Genomic DNA, 16,869 nt, shown 5'->3' with positions numbered 1-16,869 from the left:
CAATTATGGCTGGAAACACCAAGATGTGAATAGTTTTCAAATAGTGCAAACAAAAACATATACGCTTGCTTGAGGTGGATACATTTTTAATTCTATTATGCATTTCATTTTATGTTCTCTGAAGTACCTTAGTAAAATGTTTCTATATTGTACATACTGTATATACAGTATAAGTATATTAAATTATATAAGAAAAAATTTATTTTCTCATGTGGACTCATGTACAGTATATAACTGAATATATTTCTTTTTGGTATGTCCTCTTTTGCTTTGATGGCAAAATGCACTCAAGCTGGCATGAATTCTACAAGTCATGTTATCAAGCATGATTTCAGTTCTGTTCTGTTAGATACAGTCTTCAACTAGACCAGGGGTCCCCAAACTACGGCCCGCGGGCCGAATACGGCCCGCCCCTACATTTGGACCGGCCTTCTGAACAATGCCATGCAGAGAAATATTTTTACAATTTAATTTTAAATATGTTTTAATCATATCATATTTGTGTTTGATAATACATATTGGCTTTCAAAATAAAATTTCCCTTAGTTATAATTATTAAAGTAGCCAAATTATTTGTTAGATTCACCCGGATTAACATTCCATCGTGATCGAGCGGGTGCACGCGATCCAGCAAGAAAATTTAAAGTGACAACAAAATGGCCAAACGGTTGGGAAAGAGAAAAGTTCATTCAGAATGCAGGGTATTTAACCAAAAGTGGACAAGTGATTATTTGTTTGACTCATCTGTCAAGAAACAGTCTCCGTGTTCAAAGAATACAATCTGCGCCGACACTATGAAACCCGCCACAGAGACAAGTATGCGAGTTTACAAGGCCAAATGAGAGCAGACAAAGTGTCGAAGCTAAAAAGTGGACTATCTGCTCAGCAAAATACGTTTGTACGGCAAATCCAGTTGAACCAGTCATCCATTCGAGCTAGCTTTCAGGTAGCTAAACTGATTGCAACCTGCGGTAGGCCATTCAGTGATGGTGAGTTCGTTAAAGAAATGTATGAATGCTGTTGCGGAGGAGGTGTGCCCCGATAAGAAAGACGTCTTAAATGCGGTGAGTTTGTCCGCAAGTACAATCACCAGACGAATTGAAGAAATGGGGTATAATATGCCCAGCTGAAGGAAAAAGTGAAAGAATTAGATTTTTTTGCATTAGCGCTGGATGAAAGTAATGACGTGCTGGACACGGCACAGCTGCTCATTTTTCTTCGCGGAGTTAGCTCAAACTTTGAAGTGTCCGAGGAGCTGGCAGCCCTAAATAGTCTCAAAGGTACTACGACAGGGGAGGATATTTTTGGTAAAGTGTGCCAAACGATAGAACAGTTGGATCAAGACTGGTCTAAGCTGGCCAGCATCACGACTGACGGAGCTCCTAGTGTGGTTGGCGCGTCAAGGGGACATAGTTCACACTGATTAGCCTAATACGCATGAGTAAGTAAATAATTAGATTTCAATAGCAATGAATATGAAAAAATGTCATTACGATAGTAATAATGCTCTTTTAATAGGCTATGTATCACTTGATACTGTATGTATGGTGCATAAATAATAAATTAATCTAGCATTAGGAGGCATAATACTGTAAATCCATTTAAAATCATAATAAAATCTCCACAATAAATCACTCCGGCCCATGCCATTTTCTGTTAGACTACGGCCCTCCATTATAGAGAGGAAAAATGATGTGGCCCTCATAGAAAAAAGTTTGGGGACCCCTGAACTAGACCTCTCTCTCCATCAGAAGATAGTAAATATATCCAAATATCAGAGTGTTATATACAAAACCAGTCAACATCACCAGCATGTTATGTTAACTCACTCTTATACAGCCCAAGAGTTTGGCAGAGTCAGGAGGGGAATATAGCAAAAGGCAGGAGACGGAGAGATAGTAAACAATAAGCAGTTTATGGAACGATCTTAGATGCGTCTTTCTCGATGCTCAGTCTGACTTCGTCTGACCGACACAAGTTCAACAAGTGTTATTAATAAATTATTATACCAAGCAAATGACAATGGATAATTACTGATTCACAACGTAATGTGACGTTAAGACCTTGAATTGAGAGCTATTTATCTCTAGTGTGTAAGACAATACAGCACACAAAATAAGATGAAACAGAATATAATAATAATAATAATGCATAACAAGAGCAAGAAACAGTATAAACAGGAATCAAGTACAAATGAATATATAAATGAATAGAAAGAAATCAGTAACTATAAAATCAAATAAACAACATAAATGACATACAACACACTCAGGTTACCTTTAAAAACTCAAATTAGAACCTTAGATTCTTCAATTCCAAAAAGCGCCATGTGTGCTTCAATGAAGCAAGGTACAAAGGAGTTAACATGGTCATTATAACAAATTTGCTATCATATGATTAGTGATGAAACCATGTCTTTTTCTGATATTGAAAAATAAAATTATCTATTCAATATAAAGGATACTGTACAAAAAAAAGTGGCATATTTCCAAAGTGCAATAATGTATTGTTTCAAATCACTCAAGATCATACAGTAAACGTTTTATCAAAGTTTCTGAAGCCAAAATTGTATTCACTCCACTTACACAAACATGTTTCTTATATGATAGGAACGTGAAAGCACCATTTGTAGCAGTTTTCCAAAAAGTTATTCTAAAAATAGTGTCTATTTTGATCTGCTTTCCTTTATTTGCCAGTCTCTTGATCTTTAATTAGCACAGTAGAAACATGTTAAGGCCTCACAGTAACCGCAGGTATTTGACAGATGAAATAAAATGTGTAATTTCTCCAATGAGATCTGATCATGTTTCTGACATGAAAGAACATCTCTGTAATTATATTCCATATGAAATTAGATAAACATTGAGGAGTCTAGGTCCAAAAAGTACCAGTTGGCTTATCGGAAAATAAAACCAGTGCGAACAAAGCCTGAATATTAAGTTTAATTACACTATGAAGGATAAATGGAAAGTTACAATTGAGATGTGAACAGTGTTGAATGGTGCTAAAGCCCTTTGATCAGTGTTTCCCAATCCTGGTCATGGAGAACAGTGAGGGAAAAAAGTATTTGATCCCCTGCTGATTTTGTACGTTTGCCCACTGACAAATAAATGATCAGTCTATAATTTTAATGGTAGGTTAATTTGAACAGTGATAGACAGAATAACAACAAAACAATCCAGAAAAACACATGTCAAAAATGTTAGAAATTGAATTGCATTTTAATGAGGGAAATAAGTATTTGACCCCTCTGCAAAACATGACTTAGTACTTGGGGGCAAAACCTTTGTTGGCAATCAAAGAGGTCAGACGTTTCTTGTAGTTGGCCACCAGGTTTGCACACATCTCAGAAGGGATTTTGTCCCACTCCTCTTTGCAGATCTTCTCCAAGTCATTATGGTTTTGAGGCTGACGTTTGGCAACTGGAACCTTCAGCTCCCTCCACAGATTTTCTATGGGATTAAGGTCTGGAGACTGGCTAGGCCACACCAGGACCTTAATGTGCCTCTTCTTGAGCCCCTCCTTTGTTGCCTTGGCCGTGTTTTTTGGATCATTGTCATGCTGGAATACCCATCCACGACCCATTTTCAATGCCCTGGATGAGGGAAGGAGGTTCTCACCCAAGATTTGACAGTACACGTTCCCGTCCATCGTCCCTTTGATGCGGTGAAGTTGTCTTGTCCCCTTAGCAGAAAAACACCCCCAAAGCATAATGTTTCCACCTCCATGTTTGATGGTGGGGATGGTGTTCTTGGGGTCACAGGCAGCATTCCTCCTCCTCCAAACATGGCGAGTTGAGTTGATGCCAAAGAGCTTGATTTTGGTCTCATCTGACCACAACACTTTCACCCAGTTCTCCTCTGAATCATTCAGATGTTCCTTGGCAAACTTCAGACAGGCCTGTACATGTGATTTCTTGAGCAGTGGGACCTTGCGGGTGCTGCAGGATTTCAGTCCTTCACAGCGTAGTGTGTTACCAATTGTTTTCTTGGTGACTATGGTCCCAGCTGCCTTGAGATCCTTGACAAGATCCTCCTGTGTAGTTCTGGGCTTATTCCTCACCGTTCTCATGATCATTACAACTCGTGGTGAGATCTTGAATGGAGCCCCAGACCGAGGGAGATTGACAGTTCTTTTGTGTTTCTTCCATTTGCGAATAATCGCACCAACTGTTGTAACCTTCTCACCAAGCTGCTTGGTGATGGCCTTGTAGCCCATTCCAGCTTTGTGTAGATCTACAATCTTGTCCTGACATCCTTGGACAGCTCTTTGGTCTTGGCCATGGTGGAGAGTTTGGAATCTGATTGATTGATTGCTTCAGTGAACAGGTGTCTTTTATACAGGTAACAAGCTGAGATTTGACTCCCTTTAAGAGTGTGCTCCTAATCTCAGCTCGTTACCTGTATAAAAGACACCTGGGAGCCAGAAATCTCTGATTGAGAGGGGGTTGAATACTTATTTCCCTCATTAAAATGCAATTCAATTTATAACATTTTTGACATGCGTTTTTCTGGATTATTTTTTCTCTCACTGTTCAAATTAGCCTACCATTAAAATTATAGACTGATCACTTGATGGTCAGTGGGCATACATACAATACCAGCAGGGGATCAAATACTTTTTTCCCTCACTGTACCCCCACCACTGCACATTTAGCTTGTCTCCCTTATTTAACACACCTGATTCAACTCATTAGATCTTTCGTAATGGTTCCATGAGCAGAATTGGGTGTCAAATAATGGTGGGATCTAACATGTGCAGGGTTTGGTGTACTCCAGGACCAGGACTGAGAAACACTGCCTTAGATTAATTCATATGTCCTAATTTATTTAATGTCCATGAAATGATTTATGTTCTGCCAAACCGAGCACATCATGCCATCTTGAAGTACACTGAAGACAACTTCATCACACTCTCATACATGCAAAAGCTAATGTGTCTCATTTTCCTTGTGCTGTCTTTACTTGCAGATGATCTTGACTTGGAGGAATTCCAGTTAGCTATTGAGGAGACCAAACTACAAACTAGCATCCAGTGTACCCCCATCCCAGGTGTAAATATGGAAATTATTTACTTGTAACTCATAATCATCCCTGCTGTTAAATAAAGCTAAATTGTAGGTCATGTAATATGTATGTCAATATGACATGGATTGGGATGTTTGGATTATGAGGGCAGGGTTTCTCATTTCATGATGACACCAATCATTATTTCAGTGTATTACTGCATGATGATAAAAAGAAAGAATTGGTGCACCGTTTCTCCCATTATACTTGCATTTAATTATCTTAGTGGAATACCTGTATTAACAAAGTTTTGGATATGCATGCCTCATATCTGTCACTGTGGCACTGCATGTTGATATCTTTAAGAACTTTTTGTTGATGTCCTGTACTGTATATGTATGTACTTTTTCACATTTTTAAATAGGCCTTAGGATGTTGTTTTCTTTTTGATCTAATTCTAAATCTAACTGACCATTTCACCCCCTTTAGGTCCATTTAAGCCCTGTGATAACCTGTTTGACAGTTGGGTGGTACGCTTTGGGATGTGGCTCATCTCTTTAGTCTCGCTGATGGGAAACAGCTTTCTTCTTGTGACAGTCTTTGCCTCCCCCAGCTATCTCTCACCTGTCAAGTTCATCATCGGCACCATCAGTGGAGCCAACCTACTGACAGGCCTATGTACTGGCACCTTGGCACTGGTTGACACTCAGACATTTGGAGCATTCGCCCTGCATGGTGCACAATGGGAAATGGGTGCTGGTTGCCAGGCAACAGGCTTTCTTTCTGTGCTGGCCTCAGAGGGATCCATACTCTTCCTCACCTTGGCTGCAGTGCAGTGCAGTGTGTCTGTATCCTGTGCTCGGGCCTACGGAAAGTCACCCTCTCTGGGAAGTGTGCAAGGTGCATCAGTAGCATGTTTGTCACTTTCATTAGCGGTCGCTGCTTTGCCGCTAATAGGGATCGGGGAGTATGGGGCAACTCCACTCTGCATGCCGTCACCACTGCCAGATGGAGAACCCTCCACGTTGGGATTCATGGTAGCCTTGATCATGATGAACTCCCTCTGTTTCCTGGTGATCACAGGAACCTATATCAAGTTATACTGGGACCTGATGAAGGGCGACTTTGACAGCATTTGGGATTGTGCTATGATCAAGCATGTTGCCTGGCTGATCTTCACCAACTGCTTGCTCTACTGCCCAACGGCCTTCCTCACGTTCTTCTCTCTTCTGGGACTCTTTCCAGTAAACGAGGAGGTGGTCAAATCAGTTGTCCTGGTGCTTCTGCCTCTGCCCGCCAGCATCAACCCCTTGCTCTACCTCCTGTTCAATCCACACTTCCGCGAAGATGTACGTCTACTCTTGAGCAGACCTCACCTACCCCATGACAGCAACCTGGATTCTTTTGTGTCTGTTGACACTGAGAAAAGCTCATATGACTCCACCCAAGCCCTGGTGTCCATTGCCACTGAAGCAGACGCAGTGTTCGAGGGTTCATCTGTGCCAGTGCCAGTTGCCCAGTTTTCATGTCCACCCTCAGTTCCTCTCATCCCATGCCAGCTGCTGATGAAACCCTCAACAGAGAGGGAGAACACTGGAGAGGACATGGTCAGGTCAACATCAGGTCTCAGTGCGAAAGAGAAGGAACATTCGAGGAGCAGTGGGCTGGACACTCATAATGGAACCTCTTTCTCTGGAATCTACCACTCACCTATTCACTCATCTCATTCTTAAGTCTTCCTAAACTCTGCAGTTTTCAAGGACCTTCCTGAGTGTGAAAAATCTTGAGCCCATGAACTGACCCCAAAACCATCAGAGCTAATGAACAATGCACTGACTCTGATAATTTGGGACTGTATACCTGCAATTTATAATCCCCTTTACTATCTATGGGGGAGGTGGAAAAGAGAACACCCCAATAGCATATTAGGACACAATCTTATGGGTCAAACTTATTAAACAATTTAACCATCAATCAAAAAAAGCTTTGTCATTTATTTTGTGCAACTTCATGCAATACTGGTATTACAAAATATAGATTACACTTAAAGGAATGTTTTGTGTTCAATACAAGGTAAATTCAATCAATAATACCTGTGGAATGCTGTCGATTATCACAGAAAATAATTCTGACTCGAACCTCAGTTTGTGAAAAGCAAAAATTACAGGTGCTGTAATGCACTTACAATGGAAGTCTGTCAGGCAAAATATTGCACTGGGAAAATCATTAAATGAATATTACAGTTTCAATACAATTTAAGCTCATTTGACAGCATTTGTAGCATAATGTTGATACCACAAAACCTCATTTGAACTCGTCCCTCATTTTCTTAAAAAACAAAAATAAAAATGTAAAAAATCTGGGTTACAGTGAGGCACTTGGAAGTGAATGGAGGCCAATTTGTAAATGTTCAAATACTCAGTTTTAAAAGTATAGCCACAAGATGTAAAAAAATATTCTTGTAATATGGTTTTAATGTGATTAAAAACCACTTACATTTCTGTGTAGTTATTTTCAATTTAACAACTTTGTTACCATGACATAATGCCATAAACCCTTTAATCCCAATAGTGATTTAAACAACTTCTCAACTCAAAAATGCATTTACTAATAGAAGAATCAAAGTAATTTAATAAAATTGGCCCCATTCTCTTCCATTTTAAGTGCCTTTGCATAAAATTTATTTTTCTTTTTTTTAATAGGAGGGACCAGTAAAAATTCTATTTTGTAGCAATCAACAGAATACCACAAACATATTGAGCTTAACTTGTACTGAACCTGTAATATTCCTTTAATACAATTTCAAAGTACAGCCATACAAGCCTTACATTATGTTAACGATGTGCAGTTATGAAACCCACAAAACTCCTTGATGTTGATAGAGATTTACTTGTTTGAACCTGGTACATTCCTTTAATAAGGATATCACAGGGATGTTTGCTGATGCAAATTAGAAACATACATTTGTGTACATATTTCAATGTGAAAATGTACTCATAAATATGCTTTAATTGCAAAGTCTGTATATATCAAAGTCTCATAATTGCATCTTAATTATTTTCAAGTCAAAACTTTATTACCTGCCACTGGTGAATGAGAATAATTTACAGGAAGGTAAATACCTATGTACATTGGTAAATAATATTTAGTGAATGAAAACCCAGAGACACCATGCTAAAATGTAACAATGTTTATTTTCAGAGTGTAATATTTTAAACACGTCATGTTTCTCTTTTTAGATCAAGTCCAGAGGATTATGGAAAAGCAACTGATATTGGGTTTAGTAGCATTTTATACTGAACATGCCAATGATATATAACTGAAGATATATATATATATATATATATATATATATATATATATATATATATATATAAATGTGAGTGGTTTGGTTAGGTTGTGATAAAGTTTGATCAGATTCTTTTACAGATTGTAAAGTAGGCTAGCTATTGTACTGTAAAATATAACTACCTCTGATCTAGCATGCTATAACTTTTTATCCAGATTGATTTATTTCTCTTCTTTTTTATATTTTAAATGTATATTAAAAATGTAATTTTTTATATTGGAATTTAAGATCTTTGTACAACAGACACAATCCTGAATGTAAATATTTTCATATTTCTGTATACATGTGATGAAAAATGATTTAATAAAGTTATTAGTTTCATAAGTGTATGTCTTGAGGACTAGTGACCAATTCAGTAAGATGCAAACAGAGTAACTTTAAATTTTATTACATATATGAAACATGAAACATATTTACATAGGACAAAGAAACTTTTTAATCTTCAAACGCATATTAAAACATAAACTGGAGTCATTGTAAAATACATTACATGCATAATTTCTTAGGTCGGTCTAAATTCTCCTGTTCAGTAAGTGCCTCTCTCTTGTGTGCAGTTTTATTTTTACTCTCAAGGGCCTTTTCTTCTGTCTCCACACAACCCTTTAAACACAAAGCGGAATCGGACTGAGAAAAAAATTACAATGTCATCCCCTAGTGGCTGATATATGTAAACATTTTGTTTAGCAAATCTAAACGTTTTTCATTCATGACAGCCCCAAAAAATGACATCTTACCATGTTCTTCTGGATTGCATGTTCAGCTGTCCATTTCTTTGCCTTTTGTAGATACAGTGGTTTGTTGTATTTAAATTCAGAGGACTGGAATGTAGGACACACAGTTAATTTTCAAGAGCAATGCTTGAGCAACAACAGAACAGACATGTAAACAGAAAAACAGATTGGTCTGTTTGATGCCCCTACAGTTGTGCAGAAATTACTTCACTTTAAAAGATGAGGGAACATAACGGGAACGTTAAAACTCACAATATCAGCCATGAGCGGATCATCAGGATTGGGTTCGGCCATGAGTAACTGAATGGAGGTGAGCACTGTTGAAATGTTGAGCGAGGGCCTCCAAGCTCCCTTCCAAAGAAAAGGTATGTTAATCTCAGCATGTGACAATTGAAAGTAGGTATAGCTGCAGGCCAGATATCTTCAAAGTGGGAGGAATCTCATAAAAAGGGCAGGGTTATTCCAGAAGGGGGTGGGGTTTCCCCAAAAAGGGGGTTGTGCCAAATCCAAAAGGGATGTGGCTTTCTTGTCAGTCACTTCTCACACACCTTACAGTCTAGCTGATCCCACAAAAGCTCAATGGGTTTAAGATCCATATCACTCTTTTCCAATGATATGTTGTCCAATGTCTGTTTCTTTGCCCACCCTAAACTTTTCCTTTAGTTTTTCTGTTTCAAAGTGGCTTTTTCTTTGCAATTCTTCCTATAAGACCTGCACCCCTGAGTCTTCTCTTTACTGTTGTACATAAAGCTGGTGTTGATCGGGTAGAATTCAATTAAGCTGTCTGCTGAGGACATGTGAGGCATCTATTTCTCAAACTAGAGACTCTAATGTACTTATCCTCTTGTTTAGTTAGAGCCAGTTGTCCTTGGTTTCTGAAGACTGTAGCGTACACCTTTATATGATATCTTCAGTTTTTTGGCTATTTCAAGCTTTGTATAGCCTTCATTCCTCAAAACAATGATTGACTGATGAGTTTCTAGAGAAAGCGTTTTCTTTTTTCCCATTTGTGACCTAATATTGACCTTAAGACATGCCGGCCTATTGCATACTGTGGCAACACAAACACAAACACAAAGACAATGTTAAGCTTCATTTAAATAACCAAATAGCTTTCAGCTGTGTTTGATATAATGGTAATTGATTTTCTAGTACCAAATTAGCATTAATTCACAAGGATAAGGTGTTGACTGCTTGAAATGGGATCTGTCTAGATTTGATCAAAATGTACTTTTTTTTTCAAATAGTGATGGTGCTGTTTTTTTTATATCAGTAATGTCCAGACTATGCTTTGTGATCAGTTGTATGCCACTTTGGTGAATTAAAGTACAATTTTCTTATGAAACAACAAAATCTATACATTATTCCAAACTTTTGTAAGTAAAACGTATTCTATTTTTAAGACTAAGATTTTTTGCATTGCAGCAATTAAAGCACTTAGTAACGTGAAAAAAAGAATGAAATACTATTTAAATTATTCATCATTAATATGCATTTCTTGAGCTGAATTCCATTTATAAAATAGTAAATAAATTATCATATAAAGACAGGGTAACTTTCATCACTCCAATACCTAAAAATGCAAAACATCTTGTTGATCTGAAAATATGCTTTATTCTTTATGCAAAACAGAATTTATTTTATATTGATTTTAAGATGAAACATGACCAGGACATGTCTTTGTAATAGTCACCTGTCAACTAATGAATATCCATTGATTCGCCAGACACATTTTAATTTCCACAAATATATTTAACAGCAAAGCACATAATTAATGACTGAATTTCAGACACAAAACATGCAAAGTGATAAATGGTGCAACTGCTCAAACTAAGGGTGGGTTAATTCAGACCATACCTTTGGTGGCAATTTCAGAGCATCCAGACAAATACGTCCTGCATTATCGATGTTCGGGTGATAGATGGGTGTCAGGAAACTCATCTTGGGGGGCTCAAATGGATACCTTTTAACATGAGGGAAGCAAGTCTAAATCCTATTTTTTAACATTGCACTATGATTTATTTATTTTAGATAATTAAAAACCAGTCTCACCTCACAGGTATCTTGATTTCCAGTGTAAAAATGCCTCCTTCATAGGGAGTGCTTGCACCACCAATAATCTCTATATCAAACACATTAACAACACACAAGATGGTTTATATTTTCATTGCATTAGTGTCAGTATACGAAAAGGCATATGAATACAGACTGACGGGCTTGTAATTCATCCACCCGCTCCTCCATCTGCCAACATGAGACACCAGGAGGAGGTTCAGCACTCAGGAGCTCCAGCTCGCGCTTCAGACGACTGATCCTCTGCATACCGACTGTCTATGAACACGGCACAGTTATTAAAACGACTACACTCTTTCATACTTGACTAATTCACAATAAATAACCACTTTAAAATAGACAAATCCGCCATAATAATACCAGCTTTTTTCTCTCTAACCACCAGCTCAGTATTTATGTATGAAATTAAACTTTGTCAAAACACAATACAGCAATGTATTTTTACTGAACTCTTATAAAAGGTATTTAGCTTGGTATCTTCACTTACTAGCGTTGTTAGGTTTACTGTTTAATGGATAAACAGCGTCCAAATGGCATTGACTTCCGCAGACAGTAGTTTTGATTCTACCGCTAAATATTATTACGTCACTTTGCGACGGCGCTTGTTTTCCCCACGAAGCATCATGGGTGTTGTAGTTTTTCATCCAGAAGAACGCCGTGGGTTTTTAGAAATGGAGGTTTTCATGAGTAAAATAGGGTCTGTGTAAAACATTAATTTATGATACATGGACGTGGACAGCCCTTATTTTTCCTCATAAATGTCAGGTTTGGCCAGGTTATTACATTTGTTTAAGATATTGCAGTTTTTTAAGTTCATTATTACAATAGTGCTCTTCAGATTGTAGTCCAAAAACCCAAAGAGAATTAGCATTTTCGAGATATGGCAGTTTTGAGTTGCTAGATAAGAACTAGAAAGTAAAACTAGTAAAAGTTTCATAATTGTTTTACAATTTGATAATGCTGAAAAGCTATAATGGTAAATAGCCTATAATACATTAAATAAAAACATATTTTGTTCAAGATTACTTTATTTTTGTACTTATTTACATATTATTAATATGTACATATTATTTCAGTATCCTTCTTAAATCAGTATCAGTAAACCTTAGTTCTATACACTTTTGGTAAATTAACTGTAACCTTTTTTCATGGTCATAATGGTGGAAATGTTTTATAGGTTTTTTGTTTGTTTGTTTTTTGGACTAACACTTTAAGGTGTGTGCTTATACAGTATATAAGCATATTTTATAAACTGTAATATACCGTATATGCTGCATAAGTACATATACAGTACTGTACTTTATTGTACAGTACAATAGATAATTTATTTGTATTCAATCTGATTAAGTGTGAAAGGTCAGATACACATAAATTTATTGGATAATTAATCTAACAGCATTGGAAAAAATTGCTTGAAATGTGATGAGTTTGTCTATTTTGTTCTCCATTCAGATATCTGTGAATCCAGAAGACTGCAAGGCTTCCAAGACATCAGGACGCCAGTTCTCCCGTCTGAGCACTTTGACTGAAGCTGTTTTGACAAGACTGTCTAGCCTAAGTGTAGAAACCATAAGTTCTCCTGGAGGGACAGAAAATAATTATATTCCTTTTTTTCTGAAAAAAGTTGTGACTATGACCCCTATAAAATAAAATAAAATAATGAAAGTAACCAAACTTGTTGATGAAGACAAAAGGAGCAATATAACTGCCTTACATTACCATTAATATAATCTAATACAATATCATCAAACTTGTGAATATATTTGCATAAATACATTAACTTCACAATATCAATAAAGATGTCTTATCTCAACCCTAAAGCTGGTAATGATTAACAATAGTCAACATATTAACATTAATTAAAGTGAACTTTATTTACTTTATTGAGTATTTAAAAAATACTTTTTACAGCGTTTATTAATCTTAGTAAATGATCATTTTTACATGCATTTTCATCAGTTCTTGCAATGAACAGTAGTATATTTATTATTTAACATGAACCAAGCTTATAAATGCAGTGATAAATGCAGTGTTAGTTCATGATACCTAATGAATTAACTAATGTACGTGTTGTAAAGTGTTACCAAAATACCTTAGCAACTTAGTTTAAAGCTATTTCACATCAGGAATCAATTGATTTTACATTATTTTAACTTGGGGCCAGTTGTGCTTTCAGGGATGTAATTATGTAATTACAACAGGTCAGGGTGAACATCACCTTGTCCAATACTCTTACCATCACTACTAGTGATGAGTTGGTTCTGTTACATTTTGTCTGACTCCAAGAGAGTTGAGAATATCGATAAATGCTAATCCCAATGTGTCATATTCATTATCTTTGTGAATGTTGAAGTCACCAACAATTAAAGTTCTATCTACAGTAACTACAAGATCTGATAAAAAATTCAGCAAGGAAATCAGAATAAGGCTCGGGTGATCTATACATTGTAGCAAGGACAAAAGACAACAGATTTTTTTATTTATATCTGACGGTGTCACATTAAGCATTATTAGTTCAAAAGACTTACATTTATATCCTGTCTTCTGAGTAACACTAAAAACTTCACTGTAATTTGTAGCAATACCTCCTCCTCGACCCTTCAGATGAGGCTCATGTTTATAACAATAACCTGGGGGAGTAGATTCATTTAAACTAATATCAGGTTTAAGCCAGGTTTCAGTCAAACAGAGTGCATCCAATCAATGATCTGTAATAATTTCATTAACAATTAGTGCTTTGGTAGAAAGATATCTAATGTTTAGTAGCCCTATTTTTATATGATGTGTATTTTTAATTTGTTTGTTTTGTTCAAGTTTGACCTTAATCACATTTTTTCTAAATTATTTAGTGAGGGTATTGTGTTTGGTAGTTCGGGGAACAGACAGAGTCTCTATGAGATATCTAGGTGATACAGTCTCTATGTGTTGTAGTTTATGTGACCTGTGTGACGTCTCAAGGCAGCTAGCAAACGTTCGGATTAACCAGTTTGTCTCCTTCCTGACCTGGGTCCCAGTTAGTCAAATACTATCATTATTAAGACTATGAGCCAAATTACTAGAGAGGAGAGCGGCACCTTCCCTGGAGGGATGGAGTCCGTCTCTCTTTAGCAGGTCAGGTCTACCCCAAAAACTCTTCCAATTGTCTATAAATCCTATTTTATTCACGATGAGTAGGGAGGGGACCAGAGCATATTACAGTCTCTGACATCGTTTCTGCAAATTCGCACACCTCTTTAACATTATCTGATGTGTGGATTTAGTTCATTTAGTCGGTTTATTTTCCATTTTGTATTAAATTATTTGTCTCCCTCTGACCTTTCTCTCCTTGCTGTTTACAGTCTAGAGACAAAGCCTGTTGAAGCACTGATGATTCTGGTTAAAATATTTGTCATCATGAAATGCCAAATCATTAACAAAGTTTTGTGTGTTCTTTCTAGTCTACCCTCATGCAACCACTCTCTCTTTGTGTTTATCAATGCAATCCAAATTCCGGCATCCAAATGCAACCATGTCCAGATATTAATTGCAGAAAGGCGATTGCTTTAACAATCCAGTGAGAGAGCCTTTGTTTGAAGACGTATACTCCTTTTGTGCATTCTCCATAACGAATAAAGAGCTGAATCTGACAGCCTAAGCTGACGGGTGTGCTCAACACGTGTATTCAATGCCCTCACCGGTCGTAACATATGCCTAGATTGCTCTTCATCTGAATTAAAATGTGGAAAAAAGAAGGATTGCTAACGAACCACCTGAGCCCTGAAGGGCGTTAATAAATCCTTAGGCACATAGCCTTTTATAGATTTAATGTTGTTTAAATTACATGCCAGTCTCCAGTGTTCATCACAGACTGAGCCAATTCTGGCTCATCTGACGTGCTCCATTCAGAGGCCACACGCATTGGTTCCACAGCTCTGGCTGGGGATGCCAAATCATACCTTGTGCTTGAAAGAGAAGGTCTCTCCTCAGCGGTATTTCCCATGGAGGGTATTTCTATCATCTCCGCAAGCAGGACTGATTGGGAAATTTCGGCGCAATTAACAGAACTGATTCCATGTCCCCTTGGACTTTGCTGATGACAGAATGAAGGAGGCGCACCGGGGGAAACGCATACTTGTGTTTCGCCAGCCATTTGTAAGCCAGTGCGTCCATACCTAGTGGGGCTTGGGACATGGAGTACCAAAGGGGACAGTGGATGTTCTCTGCGGAGTCGAATAGGTCGACATCCGCTTTGTCAAATATTTGTGTATTTGCGCAGCCCCCAGGGCCAGCTGTGTGGCAAAACATCTGTCCCAAGGGGGGCTCCTGTCAGGGAATACTAGAGCAGGCATTGAGGCAGAGCAAGCTCTGAAAGAGAGCTTGCTCTTTTCCCAGTTGACCCGAAGCCCAAAATGGCTGAGGTGCATGAGCACCAGGACCCTGTGCGTGCACAAAAACTCTTGAGAGTGTGCAAGAATCAGCCAGTCATAGAGGTGGTTGAGAATGCAGACACCTACTTCCATTAATGGGGCAAGATCTACCTCTGCAACCTTCGTGAAGATGTGAGGGTACAGGGACAGGCCAAAGGGGAGGACCTTGTTCTGATATGCCCAGCCGTCGAAAGAAAACCATTGGAAGGGTCTGTGTCGAGGTAAAACCGAGGTGTGAAAGTATGCATCCTTCAGGTCTACCGCCACAAACCAATCTTTATGCCAGACGCACGCCAAAATGCATTTCTGCATCTTCAATGGGAGCCTGTGTAAGGCCCGGTTCAGAACTTGCAGGTCCAAGATTGGCTGCAACCCACCACTTTTCTTTGGCACAATGAAGGAAGGGCTGTAGAACCATTTTTACATTTGATATTGTAGTATCAAAGTATACTTCCACTAGTACCTCTTTCATTGCTAAGGCTTACATCTGTCTCCAGCTTTATGAGTGCATCCAAAGTAGATTGTCCAGGACTAAATCCACACTGATAAGATGCTGTTAAGCCTCTACACTCATATAGATGGTTTACTATATTTTTTTCCATCAGTTTGAAAAGGTTAGAAGTGAGGGCAATCTCCTGTTACTGCAGACTCTTTCCCTGGTTTGGCAATAGGAATTATAACTATAAGTTTGTTTCAAGGTCCTAGGCAGCTATCCTTCTAACCACACTTTATTAAAAAGATCCAGTACTGCTTTAAGCACCACTTCATCTACATGTTTAAGCATGTAATAATAAATCTGACCTTTTCCATGGTCAGTTTGTTTAATGCTCATAAGTACTATTTTTAGTTTCCACATTTCAAAAGTGGCATCTAAATCTGTCTGACCACTTGGTTTTTGATTATATAACTCTTGATGCTGCTCTAAAATTACCTTCCTTTTTTCTTTACTCTTCAACTAAATTATTTGAACTATGTGCACTTGTGCAGATTAACAGTTCTGCTTTTCTGTTTCAGTTACCACATTTTCCCTTCTCCTGTTAATACTGGGCTTCCAATTATCGTCTTTAAAACACTACACAATTATCCTAGCTGTATCTTCCTTCCTATTGTTGAGCAAAATATTTGCCAATATTTCCTTTTAGCTTGTTTAATAACCTTCATGGCCTGTGCTCTTTTACTTTGAAAAATTAGTAGGGTTGCTGGTACTTATGTTCTCCTTAATACCCTGACTGACTCATTTCTGTCTTTAACTGCTTTAGAACATTCATCTTTCCACCAAAGATTCACCTTCCTCCTACCCTTGC

At 37.7% G+C, this 16,869-nt stretch overlaps 2 protein-coding genes across 4 annotated transcripts in view; one reads left to right on the top strand and one right to left on the bottom strand.

The window, feature by feature from the left end:
• LOC127629311 (leucine-rich repeat-containing G-protein coupled receptor 6-like) overlaps positions 1 to 8,484 on the top strand; it is a 184,814-nt gene extending 176,330 nt beyond the window's left edge. For all 3 annotated transcript variants that reach the window (XM_052106471.1, XM_052106470.1, XM_052106472.1), the window contains 2 exons: positions 4,971 to 5,051; positions 5,496 to 8,484. In XM_052106471.1, coding sequence (XP_051962431.1) covers positions 4,971 to 5,051; positions 5,496 to 6,739 — 1,325 coding nt within the window. In that variant the 3' untranslated portion in view covers positions 6,740 to 8,484. The remainder of the gene's footprint in view (positions 1 to 4,970; positions 5,052 to 5,495) is intronic.
• A 176-nt stretch (positions 8,485 to 8,660) lies between these two features.
• ube2t (ubiquitin-conjugating enzyme E2T (putative)) lies at positions 8,661 to 11,738 on the bottom strand. Its single transcript, XM_052106482.1, has 7 exons — positions 11,647 to 11,738; positions 11,300 to 11,417; positions 11,139 to 11,208; positions 10,944 to 11,049; positions 9,339 to 9,437; positions 9,090 to 9,173; positions 8,661 to 8,955 (listed from the first exon to the last, which is right to left on the bottom strand). The coding sequence occupies exons 2-7, from the start codon at positions 11,406 to 11,408 to the stop codon at positions 8,842 to 8,844; spliced, it is 582 nt and encodes a 193-aa protein (XP_051962442.1). The 5' UTR covers positions 11,409 to 11,417; positions 11,647 to 11,738; the 3' UTR covers positions 8,661 to 8,841.
• Positions 11,739 to 16,869: the final 5,131 nt, after the last annotated feature.

This window comes from Xyrauchen texanus, chromosome 35 (genome assembly GCF_025860055.1).
Source record: "Xyrauchen texanus isolate HMW12.3.18 chromosome 35, RBS_HiC_50CHRs, whole genome shotgun sequence".
Lineage (NCBI taxonomy): Eukaryota > Metazoa > Chordata > Actinopteri > Cypriniformes > Catostomidae > Xyrauchen > Xyrauchen texanus.
Note: the sequence above shows the minus strand (reverse complement) of the source record. Positions and strands in the feature narration are given on the sequence as shown.